We start from the raw sequence: 20,577 nt of genomic DNA on the forward strand, positions 1-20,577 counted from the left end.
AACCGCTTGTCCTCACAAGGGTCGCGGGGGTGCTGGAGCCTATCCCAGCTGGCTTTGGTCAGTAGTCTGAACTGGTTACCAGCCAATCGCAAGCCTTCAAATGTCGTAACATCCAAATTATTTAACATAACTTTATGTAGCTTCATTTGATGCTGTAAAACAATGCTCTGAGCTCGATTAACTTTATTTTTTAACAATCTTACGCATCATATATATATCCAACCTTGAGTATGCTGCCCTTTGCTTCAAGGAAAGCAAAAAGTTTCAGTCAAGAACAGTTACATGAAAAACAAAATGTAAACATTTTTTAAATACAGTGCCTCACAAAGTTAATTTATGGAAAATAATATTTACTCAAGCTGCATTTGTGCTTGCTGTTTGACCTGTTTTGTTTGAATAAAAAAAAAAACTGCGAGCATGTATGTCAACTTTTCCTTCCTAATCACTGCAATAAGGCTAGAAATTAAATAGCTATATAGCTTGCATAGTGTGAAGCCTTAAAATGAATACGCAAAGAAATTCACAGTTGATGCTTTAACACTGATGGAAGGAAATCAAATGAACACTGATCCAACTTTTGACCCTATAGGAAAAGTTTGATTTGGTTTGCTAAAACTGATTTTGGTGGGAAATTATTTGAGCCATTTAATAATTTTTTTTAAATAAAAAGGCTTCCTCTAGAGGCTCGTCCAGCAACAGTGTAAGGGTTTAGAGTATTCGTGTTACTGGTTAACAGTCAATGAGACCAAAAAGAACATTTACCAGTCACACTCAGTAAAAAACAAAAAAACTGAACTGTGTGACTTTTTCACTGCATGTTGACTGTGAATAGCAAACAAGTTGGTGCCAGATGTCAGGTTTGTAGAAGAAGAGCACCGTAAAAACAAAACAACCAATAAGCAAAAATGGCAATTCTCACCAAAAGCACCAAGGAAGATTTTGGAGCGAAGTCAAGAGACGGAAGTGCTGGTAATGACACAGTGATGGCCGATTCGTTCTCCGAGCTCCGCAAGCAGCAGCTCCGCTTAGCAGGCCCATAATAAACGCAACAATAAACCCTTTTTTCTAGGATAGTAATATGTGCCTGCTTGCTCCGCAAGCAGCAGCTTCGCTGCTGCTTGCTCCGCTTAGCAGGCCCATAATAACAAATTTACATTCACTAAAATACTTATATTAGCTAATGTTTACATAACCAAAGCAATACATTTACTAAAAAGTGCTATTAAACTAAAATGTACATTAGAACCTCAATGGATCAACAATTAAACAAACACACAAAAAGATGACAACATGAGACAATAGAACAATGTTGACAGGCAGTTTTCTTTATCCTCTGCACAAAGGACAAACATGACTGCAGCTTACTGAGTTTAGTTGTGACCGTTTTCAAGTTACATTATTTGAGCTAGCAACAAACATAATTGCCAGTTTTATAATTACCATAAATGTGAGGGTGCAAAACACACAGCCAACATTCAGCACGAATCAATGAAGTCTTTATTATTGTCTGTAACACCCGCCCGCCCACACACTCAGAACCCCGTCATTGGGTCAGTGTGTGTCAGTGTGAGTGGTCTGACAATGAGCACACACCCGCACTCACCACGATGGCCTCCGCGTCGCCTCGCCACCGTCTCCCACCTCAGACCTTCGCCGTGTTCCTCGTCCTATCAGGTAAGACGCTGACTGATGACATCACAACATACATCAACAAACTTGTGTCACATCAGGATGGGTTTTTTTTTTGCATGTGGTAGCAAGGTGCCGTAGTGGTTGGCATGTGGGTCTCACACTTACGTGGTACTGGGTTTGAATCTCAGTTCGGATTTTGTTGTCTGGAGTTTGCGTGGTTTTTCATCCAGCTTCCTTCCACATTCCAAAAACATGCATGTTGGCTTCACTGAAGACTGTAAATTGTCCATAGTTGTAAATGTGAGTGTGCTGGCAACCAGTCCATGTTGTACTCCAACTGTTGCCTAAAGTCAACTAGGTAAGACTCCAGCTCAACCCAAACGAGAACTTTGGAAAATGGATGGATTTCTGTTCATCAATATGCAATAAATAAAATATATAAGAAAATATAAATTATATTTATATATATACATACATATGTAAAGAATGTTTGCATCTGGCTGCAGGTGGCGTTGTTCCCGTTTGCTGTTTTAAAGTGACCGAAGGTGGCGTGGCTTCCCTGTCTTGCCAATACTCGGTGGAGCGTTTCGGCCTGAGTCGGGTGTGCTGGGGCCGCGGCTGCGGGACCCTCTGGTGCAGCAACATCCTGATCCAGACCGACGAGAACGGTCTTATCTCCAAGGTGAAGGATGATACGACCCCCAGTGACGATTTAGAAATATATGCCGTTGGTTCTGTCATTCTTCAAAGCAACTGTGACGATGCTGCAGACGGAGGACCGCTACCGCCTAACGGGGGATGTCCTGGAAGGACAAATGGACCTGGACATCGTGGACGTGAGGCGGAGCGACAGCGGGCCGTACTGCTGCAGGGTGGACATCGACGGGCTGTTCAACGACAAGAAGGTGATCATGAACCTGCGGGTGGTCAAAGGTGCGTTGGGTAAAGGAAAACAGACGCGCCTCTTAACTTCTTCATTTTGAGGATTATTTTCATGGCGGTCTTGTTTTTTTTTGTCTGCCAGCTTCAATCAACAGTCCGACAACAACGTTGTCAACAACAACCACCACAACAACACAAGTCACAGAGGCATTGACTTCTGCAGGTGAGACAATTACCAACACCAGATCTTGTCGAACAATAGTGGGCCAAGTACAAAACCTTGCGGGACGCCAGTGTGGTCTGGCCTATGAAATTAGTCAGGTAAAAATATGGTATATCTTCAGGGGCTCCTCAGTTCATGACTTCTGTTCCTACCATTTCATGCATTTCACACGTTTGTATTCTAATCATCTAGTAGATTTCATAAAATTTAAGGAAAAACATATACTGTATGAGTAAATGTCAAAAATATCTACTGTAGCAGCACGGGTATGTTTGTATTTTCATGTTTTATCTAAATATATAGGTAGCTAGCAGGCTAATTAGCATGTTAAGTACTGTCTAGCCATAGATTTTGCTTTTTTGTCCTTTGTTTTTGAACAATACTGTTCAGTATTTCCCCAAATCGCATAATTAATTGTTTAAATAAGTGTTTTTAATCTCTTTAAAGCATTCTTAATCACTTTTTACCATTCTTTTTTTGGGCAGTTAACAGAAAAACGCTGCCTCAGCTGGATCTTATCAAGAGGAACTCTACAATGCTGCACTCCACCACCATCACTGTGAGTGAAATGTTACATTTTTAAAACCCATACATGCTACTCATCATCGGTTTGGGGATCCTGGAAATAGTCGGACGCAGGCAAGACACAATTGGGATGGAAACTGGGAAAATAAATCAAGACTCCAGCTCAGACTCCAAGAAAACTGAAAAAACAAGCGCACACACTCAAACGCGCAGCGTGCAGGAGCTTGACACAGAGGCTGCAGTTACACTTTAGGCCAGAGGTGGCAGTTGTGAGTAAAAGTCCACCAACTCTACAAAGCAGACTCATTGAGCTATTTTCAGTAGTAAAAAATATTTTGTCCAGAATTAATTTGATAACTTCATTATTTTTCATGTACAATTAATACTTTTAAAAACGAATTTTGACAATGTCAACTGGAGATGACATCACCTGTGCTGAAGAAGAGGGTAATGACCAATCATGGCTCACCTGTTTTATGGGTTTTGGTCAGCAAACTGAGCCATGATTGGTCGTAATTGTACGTGAAAAATAATGAAGTTATCAAATTAATTCTGGATCAAATATTAACTTTTGTTATCAAATTAATTCTGGATCAAATATTAACTTTTGACTGCTAAAAATGGCTTCATGAGTCGAGTATCCCTTTAAAAGTTGCTGAATGCAGAAAATTGAACTTCGAATCACTACTGCCACATGTGACCGAAAAATGAAACTGCACAGCCCCTTCTTCAGCTACACAACGCACATGACGTCACATTCGCAGACTAGAAGGCGAGAAATTGGAACCCGAATCCAGTCTGAAAACTATTGGCCCATTGTAAACTGGTAATCTGCTCATTAGAAGATGTTTGAGACATAAATTGTCAAATAAAAATAATACATGTATAAAGATATGTTTGGGCAAATTTCTACATTGAGCAGCAATCTAAGATGGAGTAAGTAGGACTAAAAGTTGTCTTGTCAGGTGGTCAACCCTCCGGCGTCGCTCTCCCTTCACATTAACATTCCTGTCCTGTCGCTCTCGCTCACCGTGCTGATAACGTTGGCTGCCGTCTTCTTCTCTCTGGCCTTCAAACGTATGTTTTCGTCCTCATCATCAGTTTAATCATCAGTACAATAACGAAATGAAGAACGTGTACTGGAATGTTGTCATTTGAGTTTTATCTTGCAGGTGGCTTGAGACCAGTTTTAAGGAGTGGCTGGTGAGAACACGCTTTCTATTCTTCAACTTTTTCTTCAAAGGGCCACATACAGAAACATCTTCTCTCCATTGTTAATTTTAGTACGAGACGCAGACAGAAAAAAAAAGTGTCCATGAATGAAATATTAGAAGGAATGTTAGGAAGATGGATTTGATAGTCGAATGTTCTCTTGCAGTTTTTCAAGTGAGGAACCTCCTCACATCATCTACGAGATCAGGATGAGGCGACCGGTTCAGGAGAACATCTACACTCTTGACTAGACTCATTCACGTCATTTCGCTTTCTCCTTGACTACCTGATACAGTATTTTTTACGGCGCAATATGTTTTCTTGTTCTTAAACTGTGAATAAACCTCTTTTTGGTCAGACGATGGCTGCTTATAAATTCTGCATCAGTTCAGGTTTGAAAACATCGAGAGAGAAATAGATATAGTTTAAAAAGGATAATAGAGGATGCAACTTTCCAAACAATTTTAGCTTCAAAATTACAAATATTATGTCGCACGATCAAGATTCATTGATAACGTTACGAGATTAAAGCCACAATTTTGTAACAATGTACGTGAACCGAATTTTTGAAAAGTCCTTCATGAATAAGAAAAACAATGTTATGAGAATATTACGTCACATTAAGATATAAAATCGGAATTTTACTAGACTAATATTTCATTTCATTTATTTCATTAATTTTTAAAAGGAAAAATACAATATAAAATAAAACATATATTTTTCAATGTAGAATGAAAAGGTGCAGAAAGACAACATAAAAATGAAATAAAATTGTGTGAAAGCTGACTTCTTGTTCTAAACATCCTCTTCTTTTTTTTTTGAGAAGTCAGAACATTATGAGATTGACATAATTTTATTTTCCCAAATGTATACTCAAGTGTTTCACGACAATGTACTCAACTACATATCTTTGGTCACTGGCAATATAATTAGATTTAATTTAATTTAGATTTTTGTTAACTTCTACTTGCGTGTTACGGAAGATAAAAAAAAACAACAACAACAAAGTACCTACAATGCATGATCATAAATGACGAAGGTCGCCTGCACATTTGTTCATCTTGTGTGCTCAATATCTTGTTGATTGAGATAACAGCCTGCGGTTCTTTTTTTTATTCCATGTCCGGAAGTCAGCGCACACACTCATGTGTGTTCTGTACGTTGTCGCTTGCCTCAGGGGTACGACATTCAATTTACACTGCGTCACTTAATCGCATACAGAAATGTTTCCATCGTCAAATGGAATTCCCTTACTTTTATTCCCATGGCCTGGTAGGCAAGCGCGCGCAGCTCAATTAATAAAACGAATGCCACTCTATTCGAAGTTCTCCCTTTATACCAATAATTACAATTAAAGTCCAAAAGAGGAATTTTATAACGTCACAAACTTTGCATAAACTAATAGTTCTACTTTGTTTTCTATCATTAAAAGTAAGGAGAAACTATTAGGCGTATTATGATCGTGAATTATTTAAAACGTAAACACACATGAATGGAAAAAAGTACATTTCTACCCTCATTAGAAGCGTCTAACTGTATCTTGACACACGGATGACTCATTTCCGTCAACCAGCGACCAATTTGCCTCCAAACTCTGAAGCGACGGTTGAGGGCAAACAGCCACCAGGCGCAAGATTCGGACACACACTTTTAGCTGGAAGTCAAATAAAGCGCTGACAGTGTCAACGAATGAACGTCATCAAAGGTCTTTAAGTTAACGCAACCTTTGTGTCGAGTCGCCATTCAGGTGAGAGAGAGAGAGAGAGAGAGAGAGAGAGAGAGAACCTGCGCCCAAAATGGTTTCACTCAAGCTGACGCTGGTGGCTTGTAAGTAGACTCGTATTAATACAGCAAAGTTGAAATGATGATGCAATGGGGTGTGTGAGATTTGTCAAAGTTGTTCAAGTAAAATGTGCACATTTGTGTTTCAGTGCTGGCCTTCACACTTTTGACGTCAGGTAAATGCAATCTCTATAAATTGTGTGTTTTTGTTGTTTATATATATTCCATTAGAAGCATAATTATGCTTAATTGTAATATTGCTGCCTTTGACTTAATTTCAACTAGGGTGCACTAAATCATTGTTTACATTATTTTTAAGAGAAGTACAAAAATGAACTAGAAAAATTCCCGCGGAAATTTTGAATGGGCCTGCTAACTCTTGCAACTCTTTTCAATGAGCAGTTTAAAATTTCAACCGTTGAAATCGCTCAAGAAATGTGGAAGTTATAATCAACTAAAAGTATTACTGCCCCTTTAAGAAACATGCACATTCACGCACATACATTTGATTTTAACTAACATTTCAATGAGCTGAACAGTTTAAAATTTCAACCATTGAAATCGCTCAAGAAATGTGCAAGTTAACTAAAATCAACAGTATGTTACTGCCCCTTTAAGAAACATGCACATTCACGCACACACATTTGATTTTAAGTAACATTTCAATGAGCTGAACAGTTTAAAATTCAAACCATTGAAATCGGTCAAGAAATGTGGAATCTACCATAATTAACAGTATCTTACTGCCCCTTTACAAAACATGCACATTCACGCACACACATTTGATTTTAAGTTGTGAGGAGACGTCACGCACCAACACTCCATTGATTTGTATAGGATTACGCTCACCTCAAACAAAAGCCTCTCGCGACTTAACGGTTGAAGATGCAGATTCCAGAAATGGCTCGTTAGAACGGCAAGGGTTTGGGGAACGCGAGCATGTTCTCAGATTTTTAATCGGATGAAAAATGACCAAATGAGAGCAGGTTGAAAACTTATGATTGATCGAAAATGAAGAGGGAAAAACGGCGAAAATTACATTGAAAAGAGATCAAAATAGTGCGACTTCTCCTCGCTTAAAGTGAAAATAAAGGTACTAAATGACACCTTAGCCAAATAAAACTTAGTTTGTCAGAAAGCAGAGGCTTGTGGCTACAAAATGTGCGAATTTGATGTCTAGTGAGCAAAGATTGTGGCCATGGTGACGAGTTGAAGTGAAACTTTTGGAAATATATTTTTTGGTTCCCAGCACTCAGACCTTAATTAGTCACGCTCTAACTGATGCAAGAAAGGCGACTTTCACCCCTTTGCTCACTGTCTTTGAACCCGCACAGGGGGGAGAGCTTTCATTCCTTAAATTTTTTTTTGACACTGAGCTAAAGATGACAAAAATTCCAACAAAATGAGCTAATTTTCATATCGGTCGGTTAACGTATGCGCGCGCAGCGTGTCTTTGAAAAAGGTGCTTGATTGGAGTTGATCTCTTTCGGATTCCCATTCATTCCTATGGGACTTTATTTGGGAGTTTTTTGGGAATAGCGTCGCCATGGTAACTGGGAATTCTTAGAAAAATAATGCCGCACCGAGTCAGATCGAGCCGCATCGTTTGATACCTCATTTGTCCCGGTGCGATCTACGGTTCGGGCCGCATTTTTGCGGAAAAGTCGGTGGAATAAAATATAAAAAAAATATAAAATAAACCCTTTTCTAGGGTGGATAGTAATATGTGCCTGCTTGCTCCGCAAGCAGCAGCTTCGCTGCTGCTTGCTCCGCTTAGCAGGCCCATAATAAACCCTTTTTTCTAGGATAGTAATATGTGCCTGCTTGCTCCGCAAGCAGCAGCTTCGCTGCTGCTTGCTCCGCTTAGCAGGCCCATAATAAACCCTTTTTCTAGGATAGTAATATGTGCCTGCTTGCTCCGCAAGCAGCAGCTTCGCTGCTGCTTGCTCCGCTTAGCAGGCCCATAATTAATCAAATTGGAGCCGAAAAAATATTGCCGAAATAGGATGTTGTGATAACGCAAGCAAAAAAACTGCTGCAAGCAAGCGTGTATGTATGAATTAAACGTCGGGATGAGCGTCGATGTTAATTCATGAGCTGTAGCCGAAAGCTAGCGTCTTGAGGCTAACCCGGTCGATGCTATCTCAAATCAGTGGCGAGGAATAATGGCAACGGCACAAAGTGTTAGCGGAAAGCAGTATTGTGATCTCCGTATGGTGTGTTCCCCAGCGAGAGAAGCGGAGGCGGAAGGCAACACAAGGCAAGTGTGTGCGTGTAGCAGCTACGCGCTAGTCTACAGCGATCCAACTCCTTATTCTGCAACTGAAGTGTCGTAGCAAATAGTTTGCTGCTGAAATGCAAATAAAGCCCCCGTTGAATAGGCAACACGGCGCCCGGTTCCTTAACATGATAAATTAATTTATGTCACATGACCGACAAGTGAGCTGTGTTATCAGCAGCGACCCAAATCAATTGAGGTTGACGAGTGACGACACTCGAAAAAGTTCACAAAAGTAAAGCTTCATCTCCAGATTATTACGTCCAACAATGTGCAGAAAAGCACTGTGTCCGTGTGCTAACGACAACTGTGATGTGTGTGGTGAAAAAAGGGCCATTCATGTCATGCAATTTTAAGGAAAAATGCTATATTGTGCTCTATATTTACTTTCTTTAAAATTATCTGTCGATGTTTTTTTGGGGGGGGGGGGATTTATGTATCAAAACAAAAGTAATATGTGGTATCGGTGACTTGTCAAGAATTGAGTACTCATACTGGTATCTGTCTGAAAAAAAGTGCCAATGCGTTTACACTGCACTCGCATCGGCAGATATCTAATACGTATCTGGTTTGTATCCACGTTTGGATTTGAATCTGAATCCATCCGATCCCATGCGTTTTTGTGCCACTTGAGCCATTCTGTGTAAATGCTGCTATACCATACACCAGCTGTTCGTATCCAAGCGGGTTATGTAACGGCTTCTCCTTCTTTTACAAGGACTCGCAGTCGGTGTTGGCCTCTTCACAACTTTCCTCTATGTGAATAAAAGCATCCAAACGCAAGTGTTTCTTCAGGTGAGAGTTGGATCATTACAGTGAGAATTGTTTTTGTTTACAACCACGCCTGAACAAAGATACATCATTAAGAATAATTTTGGAAGCAACAAAGTCAAACTAAGTTGATGATCTTCCATGTATTGTGTCCCATCAGGATCGCCATGCAAAGCTGCATTGTGCGTGGCTGCTGCTGCTGCTGGTCTCCTTCACCCTCCTGCTTTACTACACTTTTCTCCCTCAGACACTTTACAACTGGTAATGTCACCTTGGGCTGCATGAGTAATGAACGCTGATGTTAAAGCATGATCAGCGACTGTTACACACGTGTTGCTGTACATCTTTTAATCATGTCCTATGTGGCATTGTCCACCCCCAGCCTGGTGTTCCTCAGTCCAACTATTGAGCCACTGGGATTCTGGGAGGTCCTGTGGGCAGTTGGCATCACTAACTTCATCATTAAATTCCTCTTTATGGGGACCAAGTGCCTTCTCCTGCTGCTGCCTGCTTCGCTGCTCAACTACAGAGCACAGGTGAGAGGAATTGACTGCTTTGAAATGGAAGAAAGAGTTAGGATGCTGCAACTGCAACTCTAGATCTATAGAGCACTTAGAAAAATAAAACACAGCTGTTTTCTTAAGATGGAAACCAGAGGCAACAGATAGAATGAAAACAGCAGAGGCCAGAGAATTGAACCCTGTGGAACACCATATGTTACGTTATACTGTATGTGAATTCATATTGCACTTATTTGTCCGATCACTTTCTTTTTGTGCTCGACATTGTATTAACTCATTCACTCCCAGCCATTGTCACTGAAGCAACCCCCTTCGCTACCAGTTGTTTTACTGGATTTTGTCTGATTTTGCAAGGTCCACAGAATATTCTGTTCTATTGCTATGAAAACATGGAATCTACCGAAGGAAATATTAGAGTCTCTTCTTTAATAAGGAAAAAAGTATTTTTGTATCTGTTTCTGTTTTGAAGCAATTAGAATATAGCTAAGTTTCATCATTATTCACAAATCTATTTAGACTTGTGAGTAATTGAGTTTTTTTTACAAGATGGTCCTGGATGATATCTTCGCTTCTGTATGGTCTAGCATAAAAGAAAATAAAATCACATTAAAAACGTATAAATACATCTTTGGGACACTTAAAATGTTTAAAATGGGAGCAAATTAGATAATAAAGAAATCACACAACATAGCATCTAGGGGTGCACCGATCGATCGGCCGGCCGATTTAACGGCCCCGATTTCTCTAGTTTTGAGGGACCGGTGATCAGCAGATCCCTTGAATATAAACTGATTTTTTCCACCAATCTCGGCTCCCTCCTCAGAGGTCTGAAAAAGTCGACCACTGTCCTTTTCTGCTGAAATGACTAATAAGCTTTTCATTTTTATTTCAGACAACTACTTAATTTGCATTTAAAACAAACCGTTTGACGGATGTTGTTCAATGTTTTCCAATAAAATAAGATCGGAACTCTGAAGGTGTATGCTGCTTGTTATGAAAAAAATTGAGATCGGCAAAAATCGGGATTGGCAGGTCAGACTTTTCAAAAGATCGGTGATCGGCCAGAAAATTGTGATCGGTGCACCCCTAATAGCATCTGAGCGCACTAAATTCCCTTGCAACACAGATAGGCCAAATAATGTAGCGTGACGAACGGACTTGTTTGTGCGCAGGGCCGCTGGCTGCTGCTGAGCGAGGAGCTGGCTCAGGTCTACCAGGCCTTGGCGCCCGTGCCGCTCTGGTTCCGCTACCTGGTCACCTACCAGGAAGCCGACGGCGCCCCGGCGCTCACTCTGGGCATTTTGCTGGCTCTGCTCTACCTCATACTGAAGGTACGAGGCTTCTCAACTCAAATGACTACTGGATATCTATCTACTTCTCAAAACGGATTCTTCTATATTTCTCTTTCAGCTATTGGGATTATACGGGCAGTGGACGTCTCTCCTGAAAACTGTGAGGATCCTTCTTAAGAGCGAGGTCAGTTGAACGAGTCAGCGTGCATCCCCAAAGGCTGCTTGTACTGAGTGTTTTTGTTACCTCTTAGCATACAGGGACAGCAGCCACGAGGAGTCAGTGCATGGAGGCCGGAGACGTTTGTCCCATCTGTCAGGGAGATTACAGGGAGCCTCAAGCTCTCATCTGTCAGGTAAAATATTCAACATTTATTAAAATAATATATTTTAATTACCTTCGTAACGTGATATATATTTTTTTACGACACATATATAAAAAAATTAGCCAAAATTTGGCTCACTATTGATATTTAAGTCATTTCTGAATAATTTGTTTTACTTGCGACCACTCAAAATGTTCAGTGGCATCAGACCTATCCATACATACATATTATATACCGGTAGTTTTTATTTGTTTGTTTTTGATGCCCTATATGGACAATAAAAGCAATATTGTTCTAAGAGCTCAACTAATTATCATCTGTGTGTGTGTATGTGTCGAAGCATATAAATCAGCTCAACCAAAAATGATCATTTGCTCTCTAGCGCCATCTGGTGTATTATGGCTTTTATGACACTAAAGTAAAAAATAAATAAATCTACGTTTAGTTCAGTGGTAGGGAACCCTGGTCCTCGAGAGCCGCTGTCCTACCTGTTTTCCATGTCTCCCTCCATCAACACACCTGATTGATAAACAAGATCGTTATCAGGCTTCTACAGAACTAGCTGATCAGTTGAGTCATCTGTGTTTGAGGAGAGAGACATGGAAAACAGGCAGGACCGTGGCTCTCGAGGACCAGGGTTCCCTATCCCTGGTTTAGTTGATGCCCCAGTGAAGGGATAAATTGGGTAATCGCAGGAAATGCACTATAACACATCAGGTGTGCAGTGCATCAAATAAACATGAAGATTTATGATTTATAATGGGAGTCAATGGGCCAAAACATTTTTACTCACATGTACGATAAAAATGTGTTTCCCACATATAATAATGACAATAATAACTTTGAAATTTTGGACGGTGCCATTTTGAACTTCAACATGTTTTGGACAATTGGGTGCAATTTTAGCTCACTCAGTGATTTTTTTTTTCTCAAATGCTTTATATTTGATATTAATAATCAAAAGCAAAAAGCCAAAAATTGGACACTTTCCTTACAGTAGATTGGATAGTTACAGCCCTACACGGAATGTGTGTCTGACTGTGCACTGTGTGTCTCTGACGGCGTAGCACATCTTCTGCGACGAGTGCATCGCTCTGTGGTTCAACCGGGAGAAGAGCTGCCCCCTGTGCCGCACAGTGATCACAGAAAAGGTGTACAAGTGGAGGGATGGAGCCACATCGCCGCACCTGCAGATTTACTGATCACACACATTTGAATGTGACATTGTTTGATTGTCAGACAACACTGGTTAATTCATTTTCTGAGGCCACTCTTTGTCATTAAATTCAAGTGATAGTTTTCCTATGTTCATATCCTCGCGTATATTCCAGGTTTTCTTTTCTCTTTGTCTTTATATGTTTCCTCGCAGGCCTGCATGATGCTCTTCCAAATTCTTCTTCTACTGTAAATACAAGAAAATATTTTTCAACAATTTCCTGGATTTCAGGTTTCTACAATGTGTAAGGTCTTTATCCAGCTCTGCATTTGATCTGTTCATGTCAGTTGGAAGTAAGCAGATGCGCATGTAACTCTAGAGTAATTGCTAGAGATGCGTCTTTCGTCTTACAGGGTTAAAGTTGATTTGGGACTGCTGGCAAATTGCACACTGCAATGGCTTTGGAAGAGATTATACGAAGTCTCACAGCAGCCTGTATCAGGCCATGATAATGGACAGACAGTCAACATGCAAGCTGGTGCTATCGGTCGCTATTTTTCTAGGTCGTATACAAAAATGGATGCAGCTCAGCTGACAAGATTTTACACAAATTATTGGAATATTTTTACAGAGGCGATGTAGCTTATTTGTAAAAACACCAAAGAACTGGGAAAATATATATTTTATGTAAGGAAATAAATCCACTGTTGTCCATTTCACTCCATGAGTTATCCGAATAAAATTTTGCATTTGAGCATGTTGTGTGTGTTTCATGAACTCCTGCATGTTAAAATTCCAGCAGTAACTGGGTGTGTCTTCGTAACCTTCAAATGTCCATCCATCCATCTTCTTAACCGCTTGTCCTCACAAGGGTCGCGGGGGTGCTGGAGCCTATCCCAGCTGGCTTTGGTCAGTAGTCTGAACTGGTTACCAGCCAATCGCAAGCCTTCAAATGTCGTAACATCCAAATTATTTAACATAACTTTATGTAGCTTCATTTGATGCTGTAAAACAATGCTCTGAGCTCGATTAACTTTATTTTTTAACAATCTTACGCATCATATATATATCCAACCTTGAGTATGCTGCCCTTTGCTTCAAGGAAAGCAAAAAGTTTCAGTCAAGAACAGTTACATGAAAAACAAAATGTAAACATTTTTTAAATACAGTGCCTCACAAAGTTAATTTATGGAAAATAATATTTACTCAAGCTGCATTTGTGCTTGCTGTTTGACCTGTTTTGTTTGAATAAAAAAAAAAACTGCGAGCATGTATGTCAACTTTTCCTTCCTAATCACTGCAATAAGGCTAGAAATTAAATAGCTATATAGCTTGCATAGTGTGAAGCCTTAAAATGAATACGCAAAGAAATTCACAGTTGATGCTTTAACACTGATGGAAGGAAATCAAATGAACACTGATCCAACTTTTGACCCTATAGGAAAAGTTTGATTTGGTTTGCTAAAACTGATTTTGGTGGGAAATTATTTGAGCCATTTAATAATTTTTTTTAAATAAAAAGGCTTCCTCTAGAGGCTCGTCCAGCAACAGTGTAAGGGTTTAGAGTATTCGTGTTACTGGTTAACAGTCAATGAGACCAAAAAGAACATTTACCAGTCACACTCAGTAAAAAACAAAAAAACTGAACTGTGTGACTTTTTCACTGCATGTTGACTGTGAATAGCAAACAAGTTGGTGCCAGATGTCAGGTTTGTAGAAGAAGAGCACCGTAAAAACAAAACAACCAATAAGCAAAAATGGCAATTCTCACCAAAAGCACCAAGGAAGATTTTGGAGCGAAGTCAAGAGACGGAAGTGCTGGTAATGACACAGTGATGGCCGATTCGTTCTCCGAGCGAGCGGAAAAGCGGCATCGCAGGTTCACCCGTAGGTGTTCGGGTCATTTGGAATTCATCGGGTAAACTCGCCGACGCTCGACGGCCGCCTGATGGGAACTGGCGCCGAGGCTTCCGACGTGCCGCTGCTGGTGTCCGTTTGCTCCATTATGGACATCTCCATGGGTTTTTCCGGACAGGGTCCCTGCTGCCAACAGTTGCCCAGTGCGAAATTCACCGGGCTGCGACGGGGGAAAGGAAACGCTGTTATTTTGGAACATTAGAATGAACTAATCGGCAAGGGTAGGGAAAAAAATGCAGAAATTAAGCAAACAAAATTTGATTTGGGTGGAAAACATGCAATTTATTCATTAACCGCCTCCTTTCAAAAGCCAGAAAAAACACACTAATTTGTCGTCACCTCACAGGCGCGCTAGAGCTTCCGGGGAACATGCGAGGCGAGCGGACCTTTGGATCGAGCCAGAACGTCTCCTTGACGCTTTCCGGCGCGGATGGAGCCACGTATGTGAACCCCTGCCACGAGCCAAGAAACAGCCAGTCAACTACATGCCAGAAATGTGGCCCAACAGTGAGCGAAGCTTCCAGGAAGAGGACTCCTGAGCTGAACCAGACGGGACCAATTAAACGCTTCTGGTAAAACAAACTTGTTGAGAAAGAAATGAAAAAACACGTACACAGGTTGCCCGGTTGTATGGTATGTTTGAGAGCAGATGAGAGGCACACATTTTCCCCTTAAAACTTTTCTAAAAGTTCTCAAATGGAATTTACAATGTTAAATGTTCTTAGGGGTGTGAGGCGATTTAAATTTTTAATCGTAATTAATCGCATGACTTCAATATTTAACTTATGATTAATCGCAAATTTTAAATCTGTTCTAAATGCACACTTAAGTATTTTTTTCCTAAGTTTACATACTCTTGTTAACAAAGTGGAAAAAATATTTAAGTAATAGAAATATGGCTGCATCCTTTATTCATTGATACAGGATTTTCATAATAATTCATAAAATTGAGTTAAAATGAAAAAGATGTACTGCACTGTAAAAAAACAAGTGTGGTATTGATTTGTGTGTAGGTCATTTTTCTGCCACTAGATGGCATAATTGCATTTGTAAGACGTTGGTGACAGCTCACTGCATTTTTCTTTTCATATTAAGAGCTAACTAATCTTTAACATGAAGTAACTTGTGAATTATTTATTTTTTTAAATATCTGACCCCAATTTACACAAATATATGAATTATTATTAAATCTATTACTACTAAATGTTGACGCGGGCGTGTCTGCTGCATTGCAACTGGAATCCCCCAGTACAGGCTTTCCAAGTAAGGGGCGGTCATTAATTTAAAAAATTAGTGGCGTAAAAGGAACTTTATATTAACTCGAAATTAACACTAATTTTGACACCCCTAGTGCAAATACAGTTTTACTCTACTATCCTGAAAAAATTACACTTAGTGACGTTATGACAAACCGATGTATACTTTAACATAATCGGACAAGTCGAAATCAAACTGTGAGACCTCATGACACATTTCCACATAATTTGAAGCAAATACGACAACGGTAATGTGGCAACAAAGACGTACCCGGAAGACTTGATCGACACTCCTGCTGAGCATGGTGTCGTCCAGGCTGTCCACCGCAGGCAGGCTGGTGAACCTGGAGTCAAATTGACTGACGTCATCGGTCGATTGCTGCCAAAAGAAGTGTCTCGGTCGAGCTGATTGTTTTGGGTTAGGGTCAGGGGGCGTGGCGCTATATGCCGGATGAACCCACCAGGAAAGCTTTGAATGGAGGTTCCACTCTGCATGCTAGGAGCTCTTCCCAGTTGGTGTGGCGGAAGAAAGGGTGGGCCTGGGGGGTCACAACAACGTTTTGTTTGTATGTGGCAGCTTTGACTATTACTTTAAAAGATGACTTCATCCATAGATAATTCAAATGTATTAACGGCAAGGTTGTGGTTTTGTCTCTGTTTCAGTCAGTGATGCGCAATTTCTTTGCTAAACCTCTCTCATTTTATTGGTCCATTTCAGTGGTTAGTTTAGCTACGAATTTGTCCTACCTGATCCTATTTGACTGTTTTAAGCAATGCAGCTCAGGGTTCATTTACTTTTGCACCTACATGAATTGACCAAAAACTCTTTTTAATTAAGTTTGGACTACACAATTGATAAAAAAAAGAAGAAAAAAAAAGAACAATGCATTGAATTGATAAACCTACACCTGTTATTTCATATAAAATGTAATGGTTGAGATTGAACAACAAAATCAGGTTGAAACAGTTTTGCTCAAGAGGTTCACAAACGTTTGAGCAGCACTGTATATTTATCTATATATAAATATGATCATATATAGAATATTATTATATATGATTTTTTATAATAATAAATGAATGAAAATAATAAAAATAAGAAATAAACAGACCGTTCAAAGTCAGTTATTTGTGGCCAACAAAAATAGCTTAAGATAAATTAAATTAACCAAGTATACATCCAATCTTACCATGCTGTAGCTTCCATAAAGATGCCCTCTCTCTCCAGTAGCATAAAGAGTTCCCCACCTGCAGTCAGTCACAATAAGAAAAGAAAGTGCATTAACACTGAAATGTCATGAAAAGTGGATTGCGTCACAATGCTCACCGCTGAGATACTCCATAACTAGGTACAACTTTCCTCCTGTCTGGAAGGTAAATTCAAGATCCACTATAAAAGGATACTTGACTTCTGCCAGGATGTTTCTCTCGGCTTTGGTGTGCGCTATTGCAAACAATCATGGTCTGACAAAAGGATGATTAAACAAAAAAAATCACAGGAGGGCAATGCATTATTAGTATCCAGGCGATACCTTTAACCCTGTTAGAATTGTGTTAAGTCTCCGCTTCAGTGACAGTGCTGGAATCAGACACCCAGCGTGAGATCGAGGGCGCTTCTCATTAAGCCAATAAACACATCATTATCCAAAACCTCAAGCTTCTGGGAAGGGAGCAAGTCAGGCAATCGTTTTGTGTCAGCTGAAGCTAAGAGGCCAAGCGCAGCATAAAAGCCACTATATGAGGTTTCATGAAGGGAGAAAAAAAAAAAGAAGCCTGCTGCCATTACTTTGGGTGGTCTGCTCCTCGCATGTGGCTTCACCAGTGAATGCACCAGTCTGTCACCGAGATAGAAAAAGGACACATTGTGGCATACAACATGTGAAACACTATACATGATTACACGGCTTTGGGTTTTAACTGTTATGTATTTAAGGGAGCTAATTCTCCACAAATGAGCGCTGCTTGTGGTTCCTTAGATAATGCTACCACTCTAAAGCTGCTCTTCTTAGGATGTACACAAGGGGGCAGTAACGCTCATGATGGCTCAGTCATAGGACAGTACATCACATCAAAGCAAAATGAGAACCCAAAAAGATTCATAACGCACCTTTTTCAAAACTTGCATAGCATATATCTTTCCAGAGGTGGAACCTGTTACCTTCCGGACCTGAAAAACCTAACAATACATTTTAAACAAAACAAAACAGATCAGCTAATTGAGCTAAAGGATTAATGCCACAAGGGTTTCACTTCTTCTTTGGCTTTTGTTCTGTTTTTTTGTGACACCATCACAGAAGAGTATCCGTGACAACAACGGGAAAACAAGACAATAATTATGATGACCATTTTACTAATTTTACAATTAAATATCAATGACAATTATTTGACAAAGCAATTACATAATTCGTTTTACATTTAAAACACCAATAGGTTAACTTCTCTAAACATAAACGTTAGTAATTGTTACAAGCTCTTTGGCAAACATTTTCTCAAAATGTCCTTGAAAATCCCCTCAAAATATTAATAATTGCCTTTAGATGCCACAAAATGGTGGCAAAACTATTTTCTCTTACACAAGACTGTGGCCTGACTAAATAAAGCGCTTTTCCCTCCCTTGGCCCCAAGGATGTCTCAAAAACAATTCAGAATTTTTGTATTAAAGACGGCTTTGGCCTGAGCACAAAAAAACAGTGAAAATGTGAAATTTTCAATGAATAACAGAGTATAGATGTGCCCCAAAACCTGCCAATTTGTCACCAATTTGTGAATTCACAAAGTCAATATGTTGCATAATTTAATGAGATCTAGCACAAGAGCTTTACTTGATTTTCAGTTTTGATTGACAACATCAAAACAGTAGCAATTTAACAATCTCTTAATTATTGCAAGAGTAGAAATGCACTGCATTATACTGAGAGGTATGTCTAATACTCTGTCTTTCTCATATACTCAAATGAGGTCACTGTTGTGACCAGTCAGTGTATATTTGAATCGGAAGAGCTGAATGACCAATGGTATTGAGGAGTGAGGCACAATTTCCATTGCCTTAATGAAATAAGATGAACGCCGCCCTTTCCCAGAACCTTCAGCAACTCAAAGCTCTCAGGTCCGATCTGTTCGGTTCCCTTGTTCACGCTGTTCTCGGAAATGTCAAACTTCTCACATTTGTCTATGTTACTAGTAAAAAAATGTATATATATAATAATAATCATAAAGAAATTAAGAACAAATTACATTGCTGCAGAAATACCACTGAATGTTGGAATGAGTTGTACATTGCGTTAGGATTCAACCACTGGCATTCGTTGTGGTAGACAGTGCTCTACGTTGCTATTGCCTAATGGCCATTACGCCGACGAGAACACATTTTCCCAAATCTAGATTTTTTCTCCTATCAAATAACTTTTCAACACAAACCCATAAACCCTAAACATCTACGCAAAAATGCTAAATTGAAAAAAATTAATCATCCAGCTTTAGGTATTTCCTTTTGCACCAGTTGATATTCACAATTCAAAGTTAAAGAATTGGTCCATGGATTCACCGATCTGGACCTGAAAGCAAAGGAAACAGTAAACCTGTCAGATGTGAACATTCAAAAGGCATCGTTAGTTATCATCATATATCATGTGACTCTTCATATTAGGATGAAAACCGGCAAACATGCTTCAGACTTAGCTGAGCGCCATTTGCTTTTGTTTGTATACAGTAATGGAAGGGTTAAAATAGTGTATTGTTAAACTGGTCACAGTGATGATGATTATGTTGATGTGCCAAAAGACTTCTTCATTTTTGTCAAATGTACACTAAGTTTAACTTGACAGGACCCTAACAGTCCTCACATAGATACAGGAATACATGTACGGCATATTTTAAACTGTAACTACTTTTACACACAGATGGAATGGATGAATTTGTCTTTTTTATGTTTTGTGAAATACTTTGTCTTGCTTTTTCACATGAAAGAGCTATATTAATAACGTTTTGATTTGATATTATGTTGTCATAATAATTAAACTGTAACTACTTTTTCAACTAATTATGCTAGCTACAGTAGAGAGGTCTACAAAATTTGGCTAAAAACTGGTTAAAAACTATTTAAAAAATAAATAAATTATATATTATAAAGTATTAGCATCCAAGCTAAGTACTGTAAATACCCCGTCTACCAGTTCGTCGTCCGACACATTCTCATCAGGTGGGTCCAATTCGATGTCAAAGACCCTCCGCCATGGCCTCACAGAGGTTGGCCCGGTGTTTACACAGAAAACACAAGCCCACTCCCCCGGCTCATGGGTCAACCATTTAACAGCTACGGCCAGCCGGCTACAACATACAAGGCGCGAGTCTTGAGTCCGGCGACCCAAAACACAACAAGCGTTCAACCGGGAAAGTCGGGAACGCCCCTCGCGTGGACTACCAGCACTGCTCGGCCCGGCTCGGTCTTTCCCGGTAGAGGTCGGCAATGTTCGGTACTTTCAGGCAACGCTCGGCAAAACTCGGTCACTTGAAGTCGAAGCTGTCTATTCGGACAGTGTAAATTTGGCACAATCAAAAAAAAAAATAACACACACACACATTCCCGATACTGCCGAATTAACGGCTAAATTCTCATGTAACTTGAATCAAATATGACGTTTATTACAGATACTCCAGCACAAACCCAGGCGTAACCAGAAGATGGCAGCAAAAAACCTCTTTAAACAATAAATACATTTCATAAATGACACGCCCCCTCCCTTGTCTTCTTATTTTCTAAACTATGAACTAAAGTTACTATAAGGGATAATTTATTTTTCTTTTCTTTTTT

General features: G+C 39.7%; 3 protein-coding genes across 3 annotated transcripts; 2 read left to right on the forward strand and 1 right to left on the reverse strand.

The window, feature by feature from the left end:
• Nucleotides 1-1,555: 1,555 nt before the first annotated feature.
• LOC147160448 (hepatitis A virus cellular receptor 1-like) lies at nucleotides 1,556-4,779 on the forward strand. The gene is made up of 8 exons (XM_086098996.1): nucleotides 1,556-1,674; nucleotides 2,139-2,314; nucleotides 2,403-2,565; nucleotides 2,657-2,737; nucleotides 3,223-3,296; nucleotides 4,228-4,339; nucleotides 4,435-4,465; nucleotides 4,641-4,779. The coding sequence occupies exons 1-8, from the start codon at nucleotides 1,608-1,610 to the stop codon at nucleotides 4,723-4,725; spliced, it is 789 nt and encodes a 262-aa protein (XP_085955122.1). The 5' UTR covers nucleotides 1,556-1,607; the 3' UTR covers nucleotides 4,726-4,779.
• A 1,184-nt stretch (nucleotides 4,780-5,963) lies between these two features.
• LOC147160449 (E3 ubiquitin-protein ligase RNFT1-like) lies at nucleotides 5,964-13,351 on the forward strand. Its single transcript, XM_086098916.1, has 9 exons — nucleotides 5,964-6,301; nucleotides 6,406-6,432; nucleotides 9,253-9,329; nucleotides 9,466-9,566; nucleotides 9,688-9,841; nucleotides 10,999-11,157; nucleotides 11,237-11,302; nucleotides 11,370-11,471; nucleotides 12,509-13,351. The coding sequence occupies exons 1-9, from the start codon at nucleotides 6,271-6,273 to the stop codon at nucleotides 12,641-12,643; spliced, it is 852 nt and encodes a 283-aa protein (XP_085955042.1). The 5' UTR covers nucleotides 5,964-6,270; the 3' UTR covers nucleotides 12,644-13,351.
• On the reverse strand, nucleotides 13,265-20,147 carry rps6kb1a (ribosomal protein S6 kinase B1a). The gene is given in 10 exon segments (XM_086098917.1): nucleotides 13,265-13,543; nucleotides 14,369-14,520; nucleotides 14,523-14,674; nucleotides 14,854-14,966; nucleotides 16,042-16,149; nucleotides 16,232-16,309; nucleotides 16,958-17,015; nucleotides 17,554-17,602; nucleotides 17,875-19,321; nucleotides 19,928-20,147. Coding segments are annotated over 8 exon segments (720 nt in total). The 5' UTR covers nucleotides 17,577-17,602; nucleotides 17,875-19,321; nucleotides 19,928-20,147; the 3' UTR covers nucleotides 13,265-13,507.
• Between the last annotated feature and the right edge of the window lie 430 nt (nucleotides 20,148-20,577).

Source organism: Leptonotus elevatus, chromosome 16, assembly GCF_054856555.1.
Source record: "Leptonotus elevatus isolate MCC_2025b chromosome 16, RoL_Lele_1.0, whole genome shotgun sequence".
NCBI lineage: Eukaryota > Metazoa > Chordata > Actinopteri > Syngnathiformes > Syngnathidae > Leptonotus > Leptonotus elevatus.